The 23,738-nt window shown below is 42.8% G+C and overlaps 2 protein-coding genes across 2 annotated transcripts in view; one reads left to right on the top strand and one right to left on the bottom strand.

Annotated features, from left to right (window-relative positions):
• The window catches only part of noxa1 (NADPH oxidase activator 1), a 30,779-nt gene extending 29,081 nt beyond the window's left edge, over positions 1 to 1,698 (bottom strand). The window contains exons 1-2 of the mRNA XM_087848860.1: positions 1,622 to 1,698; positions 984 to 1,109 (exon numbers count right to left, since the gene is read on the bottom strand). Coding sequence (XP_087704986.1) covers positions 984 to 1,109; positions 1,622 to 1,698 — 203 coding nt within the window. The remainder of the gene's footprint in view (positions 1 to 983; positions 1,110 to 1,621) is intronic.
• Positions 1,699 to 2,607: 909 nt separating this feature from the next.
• On the top strand, positions 2,608 to 13,813 carry dpp7 (dipeptidyl-peptidase 7). Its single transcript, XM_087848861.1, has 13 exons — positions 2,608 to 2,784; positions 4,719 to 4,839; positions 4,919 to 5,058; positions 5,314 to 5,477; positions 7,087 to 7,222; positions 8,974 to 9,055; positions 9,250 to 9,416; positions 9,891 to 9,951; positions 10,991 to 11,109; positions 11,642 to 11,798; positions 13,272 to 13,336; positions 13,414 to 13,484; positions 13,571 to 13,813. Exons 1-13 carry the CDS (start codon positions 2,608 to 2,610, stop codon positions 13,680 to 13,682), a joined length of 1,572 nt encoding a protein of 523 aa, XP_087704987.1. The 3' UTR covers positions 13,683 to 13,813.
• The last annotated feature ends 9,925 nt before the right edge of the window (positions 13,814 to 23,738 follow it).

Raw genomic sequence — 23,738 nt, forward strand, 5'->3', positions numbered from 1 at the left:
TTTTCTCCCTCCCTCGCTCACAGACACATAACGTGTATGGCAGTCCATTCTCCCTGCAGCACGGACTACACTGCCCATGATGCTACATTCTTTAGAGCTATACCTGTAGCATTCTGCCTGTTAGCTTAGCACAACAACAACAAAAAGGCCTCTCTCACCCAGGAAACACGCAGAGAGAGAGCGTCACCCTGTAACCATGGCAACCGTAACGCTGCCGCCTGGAACAACAGAACGTAGCTGTCAAACAAAACCCAAACAGTCCTGACCCGCCACAATATGAAACAGGGAAGTACCGCCGTGTAATCCATTTATTTCAACAAAGTAACTGTATTCTAAATACCACCTTTTTAAACGGTAACTGTAACGGAATACAGTTACTCATATTTTGTATTTTAAATACGTAACGGCGGTACATGTATTCCGTTACTCCCCAACACTGTATATAAGATATATAGAGATAGAGATATGTAGATTGAGAGCAAGTCTGAAGATTTTGTCATTATTCCCACATTTTAGGAATATCGATGACAATAATAACTATTTGTGTTAAGAACAAGAGGAACTTCTGTCAGGCTGAAGAGAAACTGGTGTGAATGTGAGCACAGATGGTTGTCTGTGTGTCTGTGTTAGTTCAGTAACAGACCGGTGCCCTGCCTCTCGCCCTATGACAGCTGGGGTGAAATGTAAAAGGATCAATGAAAGGATGTTTAAGGGAAAGAAAGAAGTAGTTTGATGGAGAATAGTAAGGTGATGTAAAAGAGGAAGACAATTAGACAGGTATTAGAGAAATACAGTGATGTGGTTAAATGATATCGAACGCAGCAAAAAGAAGGAGAAGATGCAGCTAGAGAGAAAGTTCACTGATCTGTAACATTCAGCACAATTTTCCTGGAACACTTCCTCGTACCTGCTGCTTACTTCACTCCACACAAGTTTAAACGTTTCTCTCTGAAATATCCCTCCACACTCAGACTGCTGCTTACCTTTTGTTCCTGGATGAGCGGCTGCTTTGAGTTCTGTCAGCGTTCGTCTCTCGTCCTCTGGACCTGTCTGTGCTCACAGGGACGTGTGAGTAAGACATACTGGTCTCCTCAGAAGTCTCCACCCAGCTGCAACAAAGAGGTTCTCTATTCACATTCCTGAGATAAAGCCACAGTGGCACAATGACTGGAATCCACCTGTTAACGCTGCACGTACTGTAAGAACGGCGGTTACAAAATACATGAATTGCCCATGATTTAAGCACACCTGTTTGACATTATGTCCTGATTCTAATCATATATCTTTATAAGTCTGAGTCAGTGGATTTATGTTTGTTTTAATTTATACAGCTGATCATTAAAATAACAATGAAATACCTCACATTGTCCAGTGTTTACAGTCATATCATATTACCTATAATTATGGTGTAGCTTACATTATATCTCCAAGCAGTTCTGAGCTGAATCTATTCACACTGACCTTTGACCTACCTTTACCTGAAATATTTCACAGAAGGAAACGAGGAGACAAAGTCATCTGTGTCCAGAAATCACAGCTCTGCACAATAGGAAGCTAACAGAGGCATTAAAACTGCCATATAGCTGCAAAACAAGGAAAAGGATGACTTTTTTATTCATACCTTACTGGGTCAACCGGCTGCACTGGTTGTGTTTTACTGTTTATGTGAACCACGAGTCTTATCATGGCCCTTCCCATTAAAGAAACATGTAAGCACTTTGTTGCAGTTGCTGCTGCTGCTAAAAGTGAGGGAAGTTTAGGATATCTCTGCATTGGACATCCTAAATTATCTGAGACAATCATCATCAGTATGTAAAAGTCAGGAGCAGGAAACAGGAAACTCAACAACAAACAAAAAAAGTCACTTTAAGGGAGAAACCACATATTTCTTCCCGTCAGTAAGACGTGAAGTTTGAGACCCCTGATCTACAGCAATCTGTAGTTTTTTGGTTTTTCAGGTGTGTAATTTTTCAGCAAGAAAATGATCTAGAAATCTCTCAATGCAGAAAAAAACCTGCACAAAAAATACACAATGTAGCTGTGAGTCATAGATTAACCTCCCACAACCTGGATTTCAGCATTATTCAATCTGCATGAGATCATCCTAACAGATAACAGAAGAAAAACCATCAATTCCCAAAGAACTCGGAAAAGCTTCGAGAAATGTTGGATAAATTCAAGAAATTATAAAGAAACTTACTAAAGAGAATTCAGGCCCTGTTGGTCACGCCAAATTTTGACTTTTAATCTCTTTAGAGCTTTCAGTAATTCAATATTTTTCCCATTTCTCAAGCAGAAATATTTAACCAGAAAACTGAGAGCTGGCTCAAGACTCACGGTACCATGTATACGGTGACATTTCATTTTTCTTTATTTTCATTTTGCTGTCAGGTAATTTTAATGCAGATACTGACTAGAGTACAAGAGTATTTAGAGTATTTTGAGAGAGTGTTTTTATATGTATTAAATGTTGTGCATGTTACTTCTACAAAGAACAAAAGTATTCTCGGAGATTTGTTTCCGCGTACTCGGGTACTGGACTGTGAACCTGGAAATTCCGACTTATTCAAGAAGGCACTTAAACACATCACTGCGACGTTGGGTCATATGACGTGCGACGCAGGCGTAGTCGGGAATTTCAAAACTAAAGGATCTTCTGGCCACTTGTACTGTGACGTGATTTTGGTGACATCCGTGGACATGAACGGGAGGTTCATTCTGTGCTCCGTGGCGCTCGTCTTTTGTGTGGACGTGCTGCACAGTCTGCCGCACACGTATTTGCAGGTAACGTGACACTTTGTTTTCATCGTGTGTTACTTCCGGCCAGAGTCTCGTGATCCAGTTAGCCCAACTGGCTGCTCCGCTCTGTGTTCATGTAAAGCGCGTTTTTAGACTACAGCAGGAAAATCAATTAAACACCTGATTTTGTAAGTTTGCTCAGGCTCTGATTTCCATGGTTGGAGATAAATTGCTGTGCGGTCAAATATGAAAACGTCATCTCATGCTCCATCGTTTATGTCGTGCTGAGCGACCTGCACCGTTACAGTAATTCATGGCAATAGTTTTCGTTGCTTTAGATTGACTCTGTGATTGAATAAAAACTTGGGAAGACCAACACCCAAATTATGAATGATCATAAGCTGGCCTCCAGCCCAGTGTTCATTCAGTGCTGCTGGTTTCAGCCACTGTGCAAATATCCTGTTTATGAGGTTGAAACCTGCAGTCAGCTGAGACTGAAGAAGTCAGCTGATGATGATGAACACAGTCAGCTCGTGTTGCTTATGTAATGTGTTTTTCTGTCTGTCTCTCTTAAAATGAAACTACCATAAAAATTAGAGACTTTATGTTTTGTAACTGTTGCAGAGTCCGCAATAATTACTTCCGCTGCTATATTTTGGTTCTGCAGTTAAACATGAAATTCTCTAAATGTGTTCACAGATTTGAAGAAGGGAGAAAGTCACACTATGATGGTTTTTAGCAGACCTGGTTTATTTTTCCACAGGAAATAGTGTGTAAACATGGATTTACTAATGCCAAGAATTGGTTTTGTGCCCACAGCAAATTTCCAAGTCAAGATATTCATGATTAAATAAAAACTCTCATTTTCTCAGTAGTCAGTTCTTAATTTTTGTTATTCTCACCAATGTAAGTGTCTATTGTTGATATCTATTGTTGATATCCAATTACAACTACTGATATTTTATCATTAAACAGTTTAACTCCATTAAAACTAGGGATGGGAACCAAGAACCAGTTCCCAGCAGTCCAATTCCTTGGAATTCTTATTGATCCCACTTATTGGTTTTTGCGAAATCAGTTGATTTCCGTTTGTGTGTCAGAGGAGGAGAATAGCAGCGCAGTCTACATCCTGCACATGCACATTACTTTTAAAGGATGAGGCGCAATGGTAAAGTGGAGGCTCCATCCCAGGACAGAAACAGCTGGATGCAGACAGCATGGGAACGTTGGGAACGCCAAGAGCCCAGAGTGATAAAGCTGAGTGTGTTGTTGACTTCGGCCCAGCAGAGCTTGAGCGTCAACAGGGATTTGTTTGTGGTGTGTGGACTGGAGCCTACAGGTTTATATGGTTCTCAGTTCCTAATTATAACTGTTTTAAGTTTTCATTTAATAATTCAAATATCTGAAAATTATTCAGCTATTCAATTGTGGCTCAAGAGTTGGCAGTTCGTTTTGTGATCGGAAGGTTGCCGGTTCGAGCCCCGGCTCGGACAGTCTCGGTCGTTGTGTCCTTGGGAAAGACACTTCACCTACCGCCTACTGGTGATGGTCAGAGGGGCCGATGGCGCGATATGGCAGCCTCGCTTCTGTCAGTCTGTCCCAGGGCAGCTGTGGCTACAACTGTAGCTGCCTCCACCAGTGTGTGAATGTGAGAGAGAATGAATAGTGGCATTGTAAAGCGCTTTGAGGGTCTCGAAAAGCGCTTTATAAATGCAATCCATTATTATCATTATTATCATTATTATAGTTGTCACTGGTGAGAATACTCATTTTCTATCTATCTGGTTTCCATACTACAGATATCAGAAATGGATTTGAAATGACCATTAAAAGCCTGATTGAGGAAAAAAGTTACCAGTTTGTGAATTATTGTTACTGGTTTGTGCACAGTGTAAGATTCTATATTTGAAAAAACAAACCTGGCACATGACACTGCTGTTTAAAGTCTTGATCTTTATGCATTTCATTCCTTTTTCCAGTCACGACAGCATCATGACGCAGATCCACGGTTCACAGAGAAGTTCTTCACTCAGACTCTGGATCACTTCAACTTCAACAGTATGGGAAATGGGACATTTAATCAGCGCTACCTGATCACAGGTGAATGTAGTTCCCTGTTAATAATATAAGACATTCAGCAGCAAGTGATCTGTAATATCTGTCTCTCCCGTCCTCTTAGATCAGTACTGGGAAAAAGGCTTTGGACCCATCTTCTTCTACACTGGCAATGAAGGAGACATCTGGGAATTTGCCCTGAATTCTGGATTCATCACAGAGTTGGCTGCACAGCAGAGGGCGCTGGTCATATTTGCTGAGCATGTAAGAAGATTCTTTTACAACTCAGACAGTGTTTGTGACCAGTCTATTAGTGGCTCAAGACCATTTGCACCTCGTGTAACAAAAAGGCAAGTAGAGTGAAGCTGGATTATCAGCTGGATGTTCACTCCCCTCCTGTGAACGTGGGAGGACGTCCTCATGCTGGATCTGTGAGCTGCAGCAGCTGGACCGTGGCCGCCCGTCTTCTGATTGTTGCTTAAAGCTTGAACTTCTTGTTTGGTTGTTTCTGTCTAACAGAGGTACTACGGCAAATCTCTACCATTTGAGAAAGACTCCTTCAACATCCCTCAGATCAGCCTGCTGACGGTGGAGCAAGCCCTGGCTGACTACGCCATCATGATCACTGAGCTGAAACAGCAGCTGGGAGCCACAGACTGTCCAGCCATCGTGTTCGGTGGCAGGTACGATGCCCCTAACTTACACCGACATTATTGTTCTCTGCTTGTGTGACTTGCCTTTAGCTGTGCTTTACACTGTAGGTATTTATTTCTTTACTTTAATATTTGGACATATCAACAAAGTAGGGCTGCCACAAACGATTATTTTGATAGTCGACTAGTCACCGATTATTTTTGCGATTAGTCGACTAATCAAATCCATTGGATGTAAAACGTACAGCTTATTGCACCAGCAGCATCTGCTCTTATATAACTATCATTAGCTTACAGCTTTAAGTGTTTAAGGTATGTGCTAACTAAAAATAAAGACAAGATGATAGTTTATTAAATTTTAATGAAATTTACAGATTGTTTCGGTGAAGTTTAATAAACTCCTTGCTATCTAAAATATAACAGGACACCGGAGTATATTCTCGAGCATCTCACACTTCTGATAATCAGCTGTCTGCTTGACGTTTATTCAGCTGTGTAAAAACTATAACTTTAATCGCAGCCAAACCGATTTACTCAGGAACAAATAAAATACTAAAAAAAAGCCAAACAATAACATTTTAAGTTATCTAAGTGATTTATATATCATGTTTAACCTGAGTAGCAAAAGACGGCGGTGGGTTTGAAAACGATTTGCGGGAGTCCGGTGTTCTCACGGCTCTAGTTAGCCTAGCCCCCGGCTAGCTATCGAGCTAGTGGGTAACAGACGTCTCCGAAAACTTCGGAGCGCTTTTGAAAATATGTGGTGTCTTGATAAACTGAGCAGATATTTGAGGTTTACACAGCTACATTCTCGCCTGAAAATATGTTAAACGTTTATTTTGTGACCCAGAAAGAATAATAAGAGTAATATTAAAACTAACTAGCTGCCGCCATTGTTGGAAACTGAGCTGGGCTGCGCTATGAATTCTGGGACACAGCTTCTTCTTCTTCGGGGTTTAACGGCAGCTGGCATCCTTGTACATGCAGTGCTGCCATCTTCTGTTTCAGTCCGTTATTACACTCTTAAATCCTACTACTTATTCCTGTGTCTTTTGGGATCTTACAAAGCTTCAAACGTGTCGACTATTAAATCAGTCGTCGACGATTTTGATAGTCGACTAATCGTGGCAGCCCTACAACAAAGCCTGTTAAAGCCGGTTTAAATGAATGTTTATATCCTGCCCCTAGACATAACTAACGTTTGATTCCAATTTCTAATAACTTGCTTTAATTAGATTTTTACTCATTCTTGAAATAATTTTTTTAAATTGGATATTAAGTAGAGATGGACAGGAAATGTGGTTAAGACATGCAGCAAAGGTCAAGGGTCAGGCTTGAACCCAGCTGCTCACACACTGAACTAAAGCAGCAGCCTGAAATGAAACAAACGTCTCTGTTCTGACAGTGTAAGGTTACTAAAAGACGTGTCCAGGATAAATAGTGTTTGGGAATCAGACACCAGATCTAACAGGAGCCGCAGAGTGCAAGCTTCAGTAACCTCTGTGTTTTCCTGAAGTGTAAAATGATAAACGAATAATAAATTGACAAGTTTAAACACACAGGTATTTACAATTCTGGCATGTGTGAGTCTTCTTTATGATATATGCTGATCTGTTGTTTATTGTATCTGCTCCTGCAGTTATGGTGGGATGTTGTCAGTTTACATGAGAATCAAATATCCAAACGTAGTGGCTGGAGCTCTGGCCGCCAGCGCCCCCATCCTGTCCACTGCCGGCCTGGGAGACTCCAGGCAGTTTTTCCGAGATGTTGCGAGTGTAAGTTTCTTCCTTCCGTATGATCGAGAGGCAAACATGGAAAGACTTTTCTGAATCAACCCACTTTAAAGTGATCTTTAACTAAGCTGCAAGTATGGACAAACTAACCAAACAGAGCTTTTAAACAGGCCCAGTGTTGTTGTGGAAAAAGGAAGTGAGCCCATGTATTTATTTCCTGTATAAGCTTCACACGAGGATTAAATAGCTGTTCCTGCTCACTGCACTCAGCTGAAGACTTTTGCTGACATGCAGAGTTTTTGTGTTTTGTTGTTGTTGTTGTTTTAATGTGTTCGGGCCATGGTCTTACTGGGTTGGACAGAATGAGCCAGAATTAAAGATGAAGAGATTGCAGTCGAAGCACAAGTCAGAATCACTGCACTTCTGCTCTGATACTTGATGATTGTGTTTAATCAAAAGAAACCTGTGTTGCTTCCATTATTTACTTATATGAACAGTGCACTGCCTGAAACTCATCCCAGGCTCTATAGTAACCACTGCATTTTCCTCTGATGTTGGAGCTGGCATCGAGTTCATTGTGTTTCAGTAATAAAGCTGACGAAGAAAGGAGAAGCACAGTTTGTATTGTATTGTGAAGACGGAGTAATATGCCACCTGCTGGTACTTGCTGAGTGACCTCAGGGCTAAAGAACCCCTGATTTACAGACAAGCCTCCACGCACATTTGCAGATCACTGTGGATCTGTCATGTCTGAAGTTTGCAGACTGCAGTACTCACAGTTCTGCTAAAACTCTTGGACCTCCTCCTGTAGTTATTCACAAGGAAACATCTTGATTGTAGACTGACAAGAAAGTTTTAGTCTCTTCTATGCGCCACAGTGGCGGGGGCGCCATAATGGTCTGGGGTGCTTTTCCTTCAGTGGAACAACGGAGCTTCAGGAGGTGCAGGGGCGTCAGACGGCTGTTGGCTGAGTCCAGATGTTGCAGAGAGCGTCCCTCATGACCGAGGGCCCTCGTCTGTGTGGTAACCACTTGGTTTTTCAACATGTTGATGCTACAGCACACAGGGCCCGTAGGACAAAGGACTTCTCCCAGGAGGATAACATCCCTCTGTTGGACCATCCTGCGTGTTCCCCTGATCTGAATCCAGCTGAGATCCTTTGGGGATGGATGTTTACAAAAACAGTTCCAGACAGTAGATGACCTTCATGCAGCCGTCTTCACCACCAATTTTCCCTCTCTCCTCATGGAAACGCATCAAGCATTGATGTGATCAATAATAACGGTGCACTCATTACTGAGTTCATGTTTGATTTCTGTTTTGGGGGTTTACGAGGTTTTTGGAGGTGTGGCCCTAAACGTTTGATCAGGACTGTCCATAATGGTTATGTGCTCTAGACCATCAGCTAGGGCAGGGGTGGGCAATCTCAGTCCACGAGGGCCGGTGTCCTGCAGGTTTTAGATGTGTCCTCGAACCATCACAGCTGATTTAAAGGCTAAATTAGCTCCTCAACATGTCCTGAAGTTCTCCAGAGGCCTGGAAACAAACTAATCATGTGATTCAGGTGTGCTGACCCAAGGTGAGACCTAAAACCTGCAGGACAGCGGCCCTCGTGGACTGAGATTGCCCACCCCTGAGCTAGGGGATGCATGTTAATAATGGTAACCATGTTCTGCAGGAACTTTCAACCCTGTGTTTCTTTGGCGCCTCAGTGTTGCCACACTACAGAAATGAAAGTGTTTTCCTACCACAGCGTTGCAGTAACCGTTAAACTGATCTTTCTTTTGCTCCAGGACTTTGAGAGTGTTTCCTCTGCCTGCACAGATGCTGTGAGAGGAGCTTTCCATCAGCTGAAAGAACTGGCTGAATCGCAGGGTAATGCAGCGATATATTAAATATATAAATATTCAACGACGCAGTGTTGCTATAGCAGCACATCGCACAAAAGGTTTATTTTCTCTTTGTCGAGGACTTCTGATAAACAATATGTGGTGTAACTTGTAGTTGGAGAGTCCTGTAATAAAAAGTAAAGTAACTGATAATGAAAAACTCTCTTCTGTTGTCTCCAGAGTATCGTCACATTCAATCAGCGTTTGGCCTGTGCAAGCCTCTATCATCTGCCCAGGACATCCACCAGCTCAATGGCTTTCTCAGGAACGCCTTCACTCTGATGGCCATGCTGGACTACCCTTACAGTACTCACTTCATGGGGAACATGCCTGCCAATCCTGTCAAGGTACACGGGCTGGAGAAGGACGTGTGGCGTCTTTTCCAGACTATAATTTGACAGAACGCTATAAATAACACTGTCACAGAGAAATCTGAGACCATAGTCAGAGTCTTTCACTAGCAAGGACACGGTTACTGGTCAGGGCTACCGGTTGGAGAAGACCTCTCTGAGGGCCGGTGACAGATTTCATTAGAGTATAAACACATTTACAAAGTATGCCACACCAACAGAAGCCACAGTGTTATAATAAGATGCAATGAGGCCGTCTGCTTCCTGTCATCAGAGCAAGATTTTGTGTTATTTAAATGAGCCGTGCTTGGATACCCTCCCCAACACGTTTCATTGATATCAGCGAGCATGATAATGGAAGAGCTCACTCCTAGAAATGTTTTATTATAGAGTAAAGGTGATCATTGTGAACAACTTAATACCAGCAAGAAGCCCCGCCCCAGACAAAGGTGACACAGCTTTGTCTTCCAGGTAGCCTGTGAAACCATGCTGAGAGGATCGGACCTGCTGGGAAACCTCAGAGACACGGCAGGTGAGACGTTCAGTCTAATGGCTACATGTCAACTAAGACAGTGGAGAGGAGACAGGACAGAGAGCATAGGGACAACACAGGAAGTAGCACTTCTCATTCATTTCCATGTGTCTCTATGGGATGCGCCTCCCTGCGTATTTCTGCCCATCCTGATTGGCTGGTGATTGTAATGACCGCGTCACGCACAACCAACCCTTAAATAACTTGCACTATTATGTAACCATTGTTCAAACACCTCTTCTCACTGCAGCCTGCTTTAGACTGGCTCGCTTACCTGCAGCTAAGCTTCAGGTTTGCTGATGATGTGGTGGAGAGGCCTGAGTCTAGACCAGCGGTCTCCAACCTTTTTTGCGCCACGGACCGGTTTATGCCCGACAATATTTTCACGGACCGGCCTTTAAGGTGTCGCGGATAAATACAACAAAATAAAACTAGTACCGGTACCGAAAAAAAGAAGATTTATTCATAACACACGTGAAAAGACCCAGGAAAACCGAGTTAACGATAAAAACGATAACAAAATAACGATAAAAACCGATAAAAACCCTGAAAACTATACATTTCACACCTGAGCCTCAACTCTTGCGGCCCGGTACCAAACGACTCACGGACCGGTACCGGTCCGAGGCCCGGGGGTTGGGGACCGCTGGTCTAGGGGGCAGGCTAGAAGCATCGTGGTCCAGGATCTGGAGGTGTCTGAGAAGATGAACTGCTGTCCATCATGGACCACCCGTTGCACCCACTCCACGTGACACTGCAGACGCAGCAAAGCTTTTTGTTTTCAGTAAATAATTCAGACCGTTCTCTGTAAACAGTACCAAACCTCGCTGCTGGTTTTCACCAATGACGTTTGCACCACGATATGATGAGTTCTTCAAATTCCTTTTGTTATTATTTTATTTGATCACTGTTGTATATAAAGCTTTATGTCACTTAACGAGGCCTTCGGTGTGGACCTTTGGTACTTTTAACAATGTTGGGCTTTTGCTTTTTCTCTCTCGCTCCGAAGGTTAATAACATGTCTGTATGTCTCTTTCAGCGATCGTATACAACGCCACTGGGATTCTGCCCTGTTTTGACCTGTACAGTCTGTATTTGGAGTGTGCTGATCCCACTGGGTGTGGGCTGGGCTTCGACAGCCTGGCCTGGGACTACCAGGTACTCCAACACCCACTGGTGAATTAGTAACACCACATGTGTGACATTACTGATCCACTGTGGCAGTGTGGGTATTTTCAGAGATGCCACAGTCGTATGTTTCGCCGACCTTGTGCGTCCCTCGTCTCCTCCTGTTGCTTCCAGAGCACTAAAGTGAAAGTTATCCCAGTCACCAGTCTCCTCTGATTAAACATGTGCATGTTTTGCCTTTCCCCGTTCATAAAATGATTCAGATTTATCTTTGTGCTTCTGTGAGTCCAGTTTTAGTGACTCTGCACAGAGATGTTTGGATCTGGCTCCAGATGTGAATCCAGGGGTGGAACAGCAGATTAGCAGCTTTCAGATCTGCAACATGGATTTGAATCATGTAAACATGGATCTTAAAAGAAACAATTTGTGGAATTGTTGATGCCAATAACAGAGCAGAAGACGCCCTGAGGCAGTACTACAGTTAGATTTAGATCATTTTAACTGTGAGTAACTGGATATCATCCTTTCTGATGTTGATGAACCTGCGTCTGTGTCGTTGCAGGCATGCACGGAGATCGAGCTATGCTACGAGAGCAACAATGTGACAGACATGTTTCCTCCGATGCCTTTCACTGAGGAAGACCGCAGGCTGTACTGCTCCAAACGCTGGGGTGTGGTTCCACGACCGGGCTGGCTCAACATCCAGTTTTGGGGCGACGGTGAGAGCTGAAGACCAACAGACTGATGAGACTGACATTTAGAGTTAATGTTGCTCGTGGCTCAATAAAGGAAATGGTTTGTTGATTAGAGCCACAAACTACATAGTAAATGGACGGTGTCTTATATCGCGCTTTTCTACATGCCTGCCTGCAGCACAGACATTTCACTAGGGATGGGTATCGTTTAGGTTTTATCCGATACCGGTGCCAAACCGGTACTTTTGAAACGGTGCTGGTGCTTAAACCGGTGCTTAAAGAATGGAGAACACAAACTTTGTCCAAAAACCTCTCATGTTCAGCTGTTTTTTTGTAAAAAGATAACAATGTTAGCCTTTTCTGCAGCTATGGGCATATATGGTATCACTCTTGGCTGGAAGCAGCTAAAACAATGGAAACAACACAAACTTTGTCCAAAAACCTCTCATGTTTAACTGTTTTCCACTTTTTCTTTGGTCATTTTAGCCTTTTTGGCCAGGGTGAAGGGAGTATCTGCCATCAAACAAGAAGACAGCCGCATGTAGCTATGATGATGTTTGCTAGTTCACCTTACATGCATTAATGTAATAACGTGGTTAGCCTACTTAACGTAAATTACACACGAACAACATTAAGCTACTCACGCAGAGAAGAACGGCTGCTGCTGCATCATCATCCTCATCATTTCTGCTACACTGGCAGGGCTAGGGGCCAGGACTCTCCTCTTCGGGTTTTTGGGGGATGTTGCTAACTCCGGGTCGATAACAGGCACCACACCTGCAGTAGATGTGCTCGGTGTGAGGTCTCGCAGCAAGCTATCAAATACGGCGCATTTCTCTGCTTTTAAAAAAACGCTATGCGTCGCCAGGTGTTTCATCAGATTTGAGGTGTTACCTCCTTTGACAGTATCACAGTATCAGCTTAAAGCACTTGTTGCAGCTGCTGAGTTTGCATCTTTTGCTGTGAAGTACAGCCAGACTTTGACCGCTTCGCCTTGGGCATTTTTAATCTGTAGCTCTGCTCTAAAAGAACGTACGTACCTGGACCCGCCTACTATCCTCGGAAACGTAAAATGATTGGCTAGAATCTAAAGTGTATCACAGCTCAGGAAAAAAAAGCACCAAAATGTGGGCTGCTCTTCGGTCTGGTTACTACCGTTTATGTCAGAACCGGTGCCATCATGGCACCAGATACCGGTACCCATCACTACATTTCACCAGTTCTGCTGGGCTGGCTTGTAGTTCAGGAGGTCATGCAGGTCGTCCCCTAATTAGAGAACTGGTGGTTTGATCCCAGGCTGCATGCTGAAGTATGAATGTACGTTAACATTAGATAGAAGTGCTCGTGTGAATGAGCCATGTTGTATAAAGTGAAACAAGAAGTACGACGAAAAACTTTTTGTTGCCGTAAAGTTTGAAATATGCTAATATTTCATTTTCTCAGTTTTTGATTACATTTGTCACTCAGTTAGTTTCTAATGAAGTCTCGTGTGTTCAGCTCTCTCCACAGCCAGCAACATCATTTTCTCCAATGGAGACCTGGACCCATGGGCCAATGGAGGGGTAAGTGTGTCAACCAATTAGCTATAATTCAGTAAAGCTTCTGCTTCATGTGTGTTACTCAGCTCTTTGTGCTTTAGGTGCGCACATCCCTGAGTGACTCACTGATAGCACTCAACATATCTGGAGGAGCCCATCATCTGGACCTGAGGTACAGCAAGAGCATTTTCCACTTTTTATAGAAACTCTCCTGAAACCTCCCAAAAATGTGCAATTGCTTCGTATGGTTTTCTGCAGGGGTTCTAATGAGGCTGATCCAGTGTCAGTGATCAGTGCCAGGAAGACGGAAGCAGACCTGATTGCACTTTGGGTGAAGATGGAGAGGACCAGATTACAAAAGCTTGTTTGAGGACGTCGACACAAGAATATTCAAACTGCAGTTACAGAAGAATCAGACTGTAGCTTTTTGAGACTGTTCAATGTTAAATAAATTTATTTTTAAAAATATTGAAATAAATAAAGTGAAATGTAAAAATGAAACACCAGTTTGTAAATGAATTCATTGTAATTTCATTGTAAATTTGTATTTTTTCAATGCATATGTTAGTAAATCAGGATCATTCCAAACCAACAGTGTTTTGGAATCTGCACACATCTGCATGCTACCCCGCCCCCATCTCTCTGAACGGGGGACACATTTACCTCCAGGTGAAGAAGCAAAAGCAGTGAACTGGTGACGATACGGTGAGAGAGAAGCTGCAGAAACAAGAAGACTGACTGTGAAAGTTAAAGATAATTTTGTCTGAGGTCCAAAGACGAAGCTGGAAGACTTGAAGCTTTTCAAAGTGTTTACATGGGAGTAAAGTTCAGTTAAAAATAAATGTTTGAAAAACGTTCAGGCTGAAATAACAAGAGTGCTGAGTGTGACTGTATCTGAGACACTCATTGAAATAAACAATTGATGTGACAAAGACCAGCAGACTGCAGGAGAAATAGAGGACAAGGACCACAGCATTAGCTCTAAGCCTCACATAAGAAATTCACTGAGTTTTCTAGTCTGAGCTCTCATAGTTGAACTAAATAGAATAGAATAGATCCTTTATTGTCACTGTTACAAGAACAATGAAACAGTTTGTCATCTCTCCGTTGGCAGCATGTAGATTTACATTCAGATTCATACATAGCAACACAAAAAAAGATTTGTTATAAGTTATATACAAATGTGTGTGTGTGTGTGTATATATGTATGTATGTGTGTATACACATACATACATACATACATATATATATATATGTATATACGTATATATACATATATATATACGTATATACATATATATATGTGTGTGTATATACGTATATATATATGTATATATATATATACATTAGGGGTGCAACGATACACAAAATTCACGGTTCGGTTCAGTTCGATACTTTGGTGTCACGGTTCGATATTTTTTCGATACAAAAAAATGTTCATGCTTTTTTAATTTGTCATTTATTAAAATTATAAATATATATTTTAACTCAAAAGTACAGTTTTTAAATTTAATGTTGCTGAAACAACAAAGTAATAAAAAATAAATCTATCTGATCGAGAAATCACTCATCTTTGGAAAAGAGAGTTTATTACAGAGAAATGTCTCTTTCCAAAATAAAAGCTATACTATACGCTTCTTCTGGGCTATATTCTCAGCAGCATATTAAACATATCAGGTCCCCATAAGGAGAATCATGTGCTAACGGCTGTCTAAATGACTCGAATAAAGTTTGTAGCATGCGTGCTTGTTGTTTTTGTCTGCTTCCACTTGTCTTTGCACGAGGATGATGTTGGCGTAAATGTGCAGTCATATTCGTTGTGTTCCCACTAGCGCTGTCAGCGTTAATCTGAAATGACGTTAACGCCACAACACGACAAATCTCTGTTAACGAGCTACCGCGGATCGCCCCGTGCGTGGGGCTGGACGGCATCAACACGTTAACGAGCTAACTGCGCTAACACAGTAGTTCCCACCCATGTAATTGAGCATTGCGTGGCACATCCGACATACTGTTTTACTTTTGTCCATGACGCGCTTACCTTCAGGGTCATACTTCACATGAAGACCAAAATAGTTCCAAAGGCCAGATCTGAATGAGGGTGGGGGAGGTTCAGTTTGCCATGTTGCAACGAGCTTAGCTTCTGTCTTGCTAGCTTGCACTGCGCTCAGTGGATCTGCGCTGGACAGTGCAGCCTAGGTGGGGTAGTCAAAAGCAGATCCACTGAGCTCTCAACACAGACAGCATCGTCAGAAGAAAAGTTGATCAAATAAATTACAAATTTTGTATTGTTCGATACATATGCGTACCGAACCGAAAGCACTGTATCGAACGGTTCAATATCGATACGAGTATTGTTGCACCCCTAATATACATATATATATATATACATATGTATATATATATATATATGTATATACATATATATATATATAAACACACATATATATATATGTATATACATATATATATATATATATATATATGTGTGTGTATATATATATATATATGTACATATATATATATGTATATACATATATATATATATATACATATATATATATATACATACATACATGTATATATATATATATATATGTATATATATATATACATACATACATGTATATATATATATATATATATATATATATATATATGTATATATATATGTATATATATATATATATATATACAAGAAGGCATCGGTGGGCAAGAGACGAAAACAGGGCGTTGTTGGAATGCTACTACGCAAGTAACCCCAGCGGAAGGGGCTACATGAATAGGATGAGGGACCTATGGATTCTTCGATACCCAACATCCACAATGATGGCGAAACAACTAGTAGCTCAGTGTTCCAACATTCGAAAGAAGGGACTGCTCTCACAGCTAGAGATTGACGAGGTACAACATAAATGCTACGGCAAGGAGGAGTCAGGACACCAGGTCAGGGGGGAGATATCATCACCCCCACCCGAGATTGGGTACATAGCCCCAAGTGCGACAGGAGAAGGATCATTGAGTGCGAGAGGAACTGACCTGAAAGATAGGATCATGGCCAAGCTTGAAACCTGGACCCCCCGTAGCCGGTTACCAAGATTACGTGAAGTACCCTCAGAAGGTCTGCTAGATGATGTTAATGCAGCACTACGGACGATACCTACAGCGACGATTACCGACACTAACAAGCTGATCTACAATACGGCAGCAGTGATCAGTGAGATGCTTGGCTACAAGTTGAACAGCCACAAGGGGCAGTACCCTCCATGGAGAAGGAGGCTAGAGGGCAAGATCAAAGTAGCACGGAGGGAGGTTAGCCAACTAACGGAGTTGCAGAAAGGTGCGACAAAGAAGGTGCATAAGAAATACAGCAAGCTGTCCATACCTGAGGCCTTGGAAACTGCCAAGCAAAGACTCACAGCCTTGGCCAGCCGCTTGAGGAGGTACACCAGAGAGATAGAAGGCAGGAGAATAAACCAGCTGTTCTCCACAGAACCAGCAAAGGTGTACTCTCAGTGGCAAGGGAACAATAATAAGAGAACAGCACTACCAAGGCTGGAGATGGAGCAATACTGGAAGAGCATATGGGAGAAGGACGCAACCCATAACGGCAATGCTCAGTGGCTAGTGGATCTGAGGGCAGACCATAGCGACCTCCCTGAACAGGGTCCAGTAACCATCACAGTGGCAGATATCCAAGAAAGGGTCCCCAGTATGAAGAGTTGGACAGCACCAGGGCCCGACATGGTTCACGCCTACTGGCTGAAGAAGCTGACTGCACTCCACGAGCGTCTGGCAGTACAAATGAACCAGCTGCTAGTTGATGAGAGACACCCGGAATGGCTAACCGAAGGTCGGACGGTCCTGATCCCCAAGGACCCCAAGAAGGGACCAGTCCCCTCCAACTACCGACCAATAACCTGCCTTAGTACTACATGGAAGCTCCTGTCAGGCATCATATCGGCTAAGATGAACAGGCACATGGGTTAATACATGAGCGGGACACAGAAAGGAATTGGCAAGAATACCAGAGGCGCAAAACACCAGCTACTGGTAGACAGAACAGTCAGCCAAGACTGCAAGACCAGACTGACCAACCTGTGCACTGCCTGGATTGATTACAAGAAGGCCTATGACTCAATGCCCCACAGCTGGATACTGGAATGCCTAGAATTGTACAAGATCAATGGGACCCTAAGAGCCTTCATCAGGAACTCAATGGGGATGTGGTGTACAACACTAGAGGCCAACTCCAAGCCCATAGCACAAGTCACCATCAAGTGCGGGATCTACCAAGGAGATGCTCTGTCCCCACTGCTGTTCTGCATAGGCCTGAACCCCCTCAGTGAGATCATTAACAAGACTGGCTACGGATACCGACTACGGAACGGAGCAGTTGTCAGCCACCTCCTGTACATGGATGACATCAAGCTGTATGCCAAGAGTGAACGAGACATCGATTCACTGATCCACACTACCAGGCTATACAGCAATGACATTGGAATGTCGTTCGGGCTGGAGAAGTGTAGTCGGATGGTAACAAAGAGAGGGAAGGTAGTCAGAACTGAGGGGATTGAACTACCAGAAGGCAACATTGCAGACATAGAGGACAGTTACAAGTACCTGGGGATCCCGCAGGCGAATGGGAACCATGAAGAGGCCGCTAGGAAAGCTGCAACCACCAAGTACCTGCAGAGGGTCAGGCAAGTCCTGAGGAGTCAGTTGAACGGTAAGAACAAGATCCGGGCCATCAACACGTACGCCCTGCCCGTGATCAGGTACCCTGCTGGGGTAATAGGCTGGCCAAAGGAGGAGATAGAAGCCACTGACATAAAGACAAGAAAGCTCCTTACCATGCATGGAGGGTTTCACCCCAAGTCCAGCACCCTGAGGCTGTACGCTAAGTGGAAGGAAGGGGGTCGGGGACTGGTGAGTGTCAGCACCACAGTCCAGGATGAGACAACGAACATCCAAGAATACATCACGAAGATGGCCCCAACTGACAGCGTGCTCAGTGAATACCTCAGGCAGCAGAAACCCAAGAAAGAGGAGGGAGACGAGGAACCATCATGGAAGGACAGGCCCCTGCACGGTATGTACCACCGGCAGATAGAGGAGGTGGCTGATATCCAGAAATCCTACCAGTGGCTGGACAAAGCTGGACTGAAAGATAGCACAGAGGCACTAATCATGGCAGCACAAGAACAAGCTCTGAGTACAAGATCCATAGAGGCTGGGGTCTATCACACCAGGCAAGACCCCAGGTGCAGGCTGTGTAAAGATGCCCCTGAGACAATCCAGCACATAACAGCAGGGTGCAAGATGCTAGCAGGCAAGGCATACATGGAACGCCATAACCAAGTGGCCGGCATAGTGTACAGGAACATCTGTGCCGAGTATAACCTGGAAGTCCCGAGGTCAAAATGGGAAATGCCCCCAAGGGTGGTGGAGAATGACCGAGCTAAGATCCTGTGGGACTTCCAGATACAGACGGACAAAATGGTGGTGGCTAACCAACCGGACATAGTGGTAGTAGACAAACAGAAGAAGACGGCCGTAGTGATCGATGTAGCGGTTCCGAATGACAGCAACATCAGGAAGAAGGAACACGAGAAGCTGGAGAAATACCAAGGGCTCAGAGAAGAGCTCGAGAGGATGTGGAGGGTGAAGGTATTGGTGGTCCCTGTGGTAATCGGAGCACTAGGTGCGGTGACTCCCAAGCTAGGCGAGTGGCTCCAGCAGATCCCGGGAATAACATCAGAGATCTCTGTCCAGAAGAGCGCAGTCCTGGGAACAGCTAAGATACTGCGCAGGACCCTCAAGCTCCCAGGCCTCAGGTAGAGGACCCGAGCTTGAAGGATAAACCGCCCGCAGGGGCGTGCTGGGTGTTTTTTTTTTTCATATGTATATATATATATATATATATATATATATATATATATATATATATATATATATATATATATGTATATATATACATACATATATATATATATATATATATATATATATGTATGTATGTATGTATGTATGTATGTTTGTGTATGTATATATATATATATATATATATATATATATATATATATATACATACACAAACAAACACTGGTTGCTACTGTACAGTCATATAAATAAAAGTAGGAATGTTGGTTGTATTATACTGTAACAAATACTGTTTATAAATAAATACAGTGCAAGTGTCCATGAGTGTTAACAGCATAGTTAACCTTCAGTCAGGGTGGAGGTGGGGCATGTTTGACAGCCTGTGGGTCGAAGCTTCTATTGAGTCTGTTTGTCTTTGACCTGATTCCCATGATGCATTGAGTTTTTCCTTTCCAGTCACGTTTCTCACTCACTATGTGTTAACAGACCTCTCTGCATTGAATCATATCTGTTATTAACTCACCCCAACCAATCACAGCAGATGGCCCCGCCCCTCCCTGAGCCTGGTTCTGCCGGAGGTTTCTTCCTGTTAAAAGGGAGTTTTTCCTTCCCACTGTCACCAAAGTGCTGCTCATAGGGGGTCATATGATTGTTGGGTTTTTCTCTGTATCTATTATTGTACGATCTACTGTACAATATAAAGCGCCCTGAGGCGACTGTTGTTGTGATTTAGCGCTGTATAAATAAAATTGAATTGATCGATCTGTAGCGTTTACCAGTGGGAAGAGGGGGAAAGTGAGTGTCCAGGGTTTGAGGGAACCTTGATGATGATACAGGATTTCTGCTGAAGTCTGCCAGTATAAATGTCTCTGAGGGGGGTCAGTGAAGTGCCAATTGTCTACACTTCTGACGTGTTAAGTCCACCCAAAAACCACCTGTCATCACCTTAAAAACATATTCGGTCTTCATAACTAACAAAAATATTAAATGATTTGCAAACAGTGAAACTTACATCTGCAGAGAGCTATGGCGGTATCTTTTGGAAGCTGCTTACATAGTTAATAATGTAGACGTAACCATGGAGACAGAGTCACGTTAGCTAGCAGCGAATGTTTACTGCAGTGAATGAGGTGATTGTGCACGCAGCCTCCACACAGTGCACAGGTTAAAGACATTAGTTAGCCCATCACCTCAGGGTGAATATTACAGTTTCAGCCTAAAAATGTTTCACTGTCTAAATATTAAGACATTTTAATATTCTTATAAACGTTCATGTCTTAGAAGCACAGCTATTCATGTTTGCTATTACAGTTTTATTTGTTAAGTGAACTTTACATTATATATCTAATCAGATTAAGTAAAACTTTATTTGTATAGCACCTTTCAAGATAAATATCACAAAGTGTTTCACAGAAGCTAAAACATTAACACAAAATGTCAGTTTAAAAAGACGAGTTTTTAGCTGTTTTTATTTTTTTTAAAGCGACCACAGCCTTGTATGATAGACAACCAGCAAGCCCTGATCACGTGACCTCAGGGACCTGTTGGGGATGATAAAAGATCTCTGATGTATGTTGGTGCTTGCAGAGCTCTATGGCTACGTTCACTCTGCAGGTCTTAATGCTCAATTCAGATTATTTGATCAAATCTTATTTTCTTGTCTGCTCGTTCACACTACAAATAAAATGTGACAGCAAACGCGCTCTAGTGTGAACGCTCAAAGCGGCCGCATGCGCAAAAGAAGACGTCACACACAACGCGCTCTGTTTAGACCCAGAGCAACAGGATTGTTTGACTGATGGTCCTTAATATAAAGACTTCGAACTTCACGTTTCCCAATTTTTGCTTTAAGTTATTTTGTTATTTACATAATAATGTAAATAACCTAATAATGATCCTTATTGCTGTTTTAGAGGAGCGCTGCTTCAAAGGATAGTTGCAGATTTCTGTCAGAATCTGCAGATTATACAGTACAAAAAAAATGTTCACGTTGTCTTCCCAACAATTTCACTGACATCTACTGTCACAGCTGGCGGGGTGAGCCGTGTGGTGTGGAGGAAAAGGAGGACCCAAAATGCAGGCAGCCGACTGATGATATGAGTGAGGGTTTATTTACAGGTGACAGTGGCAGAACAGACAATGAAGCATGAGAAAACAACTGAAGAAACCTAAACTGGGAGAACTAAATGACAAACCTGAGAGCATACAAAAGGGGTGTGGGGCAGAGAGACGCAGAGACAGGAACGAAACACCATAGAACGCAGACGAGCCGACAACGAACACAGACCGACACCCACTATATATACACACACACACACAAGGTAATCGGGTAATCGCACACAGGAGGGAAGAACAGCTGATCTGAATACACATGATGACTGGAGGACACAAGCTGAACACAATGACAACAGACACAGACCTTCAGAATAGAACAGGAAATCCAGAACACGAGCCTTCAAAGTAAAGCAGGAAACACACAGACTGATTTACAACACAACACGGGGACATGAACAGAGCACCAAGGACAGACACGTAGGGCTGAATATACACCAAACTTCAGGTTCAACCCTAAACTAGTACAAAATCAGAATAAACACAAAGCACAAAAATGAACTTCAAGGAAACACAAAACGCTGGGTCAAAATGACCCAGGACCATGACATCTACACTGGATGGGCAGGAAGCGTTCACGATGTCTTCTCCGGCGCTGATAATCGGCGTCTGTCTTGTGTCAGTGACGTAAAAGACGGATTTAATGCGACGTGACCATCAAACAGCAGCTTTCTAAAACATCAGATATGTATCGGATTCAGAACCACATACCAAAGTGACCCAGATCGGATTTGAAAATATCGGATTTGTGCCGTTCACACTGTCACACCATGATCGGATAGATGGGTCGCAGAGGGTCAGAAAAATCGGATTTGATGCGCTTTCGCCTGCAGTGTGAACGTAGCCTTAATGTCAAAGGTCATAATCTGAAAGTGGGTCCAGTGCGGCTGGATCAACAGGGGTGTACTTGGAAGTACTTAGTCAGAAATAATATCAAACCTATAAAAGCTGTTTAGGGTCATCATTGTTAAAATTTGTAATTGTAAAAAAAATCAAACAAGTGAACTTTTCTGTTTCAGCAGACCTCTTAGACTGTAACCTCTAATTAGGCAAAACCAAAAATGGTAAAATGGTAAATGGCCTGTATTTGTATAGCGCTTTACTAGTCCCTAAGGACCCCAAAGCGCTTTACACATCCAGTCATCCACCCATTCACACACTGGTGATGGCAGCTACATTGTAGCCACAGCCACCCTGGGGTGACTGACAGAGGCGAGGCTGCCGAACACTGGCACCGCCGGGCCCTCTGACGACCACCACCAGTAGGCAACGGGTGAAGTGTCTTGCCCAAGGACACAACGACCGAGATTGTCCAAGCTGGGGCTCGAACCGGCAACCTTCCGATTACAAGACGAACTCCCAACTCTTGAGCCACGATCGCCCCCAAAAAAAACTGAGTTGTCACGACAAATGTCTTAAAAGAACAAGAAAAAATACTTCAGTACGCGGCCTAAGTATTTCTTCCCCGACTTCTTCTGAATTCCATCAGTTTTGTCTGTTGGTTGGAAGACAATGAGCAACAAAAAAAGATGATTTAGTAATTTTATTTCCAACCTGCTGCTTGAATGTTGTGTAATGAGGCTGAACACCCATAGTTACCCGTCTCCTGTGTCAGGAGAAGGACTGTACTGTACAGCATATGATTGTTATGTGATGAATGCTTATGTAATATGATAACAGGCACCTGGTCTTACATCATAAAAATATAAATAGCAGATGGTGAATATACTAAATAGCTGGATGACCATGAAAAATATGTTCATTACTGCAAATGGCCACGAGAGTCACTAGAATAACATTCAACTGGACACAGGATGAACATTTAATAATGTATATTACTGTTAATCACTTACATAAGATGTACTCAGCTACTTCCACAGTTTGATCATTGGATCTTCTCATCCTGTGGACAATAATGCACATGGATGCAGATTTGTTGTTAACTTTAGGAAAGGTTTATTTATTTAACACATCCAGCTCCACTGTGACCCTGAACTGGACAAGCAGTTAAAAATGTGTGAATAAATGATCACATCAACTAACTGAAAAAGAGACTTTAACAGTTTCTTCTATGTAAGATTGTCTTTTACTGATATATCTGCAAACTGCTGTTTTTCAGACTACATGTTGATGTACATACATCACTGTATGTTGGGTTAACACAGTTCATTACTCCTTATGTCTGTTTTTTCATTTTTATAACTGGTCATTACTTACATTTTGATTCGATCATTTCAGTTTGTAAATGATCACCAGAGATGGGCAGAGACAGACGCGTTACTGTAATCCGATTACTTTTTTCAAGTAACGAGTAAAGTAAGGGATTACTGTTGCAAAAACGGTAATTAGATTACCGTTACTTTCACGTAGGAACGCTGCGTTACTGCGTTACTAAAACCGTGATTTTTCATGACAGTGACGTAAGCGAGTG

The sequence above is a fragment of the Neolamprologus brichardi genome, chromosome 12 (assembly GCF_056152115.1).
Source record: "Neolamprologus brichardi isolate AB-2024 chromosome 12, ASM5615211v1, whole genome shotgun sequence".
NCBI lineage: Eukaryota > Metazoa > Chordata > Actinopteri > Cichliformes > Cichlidae > Neolamprologus > Neolamprologus brichardi.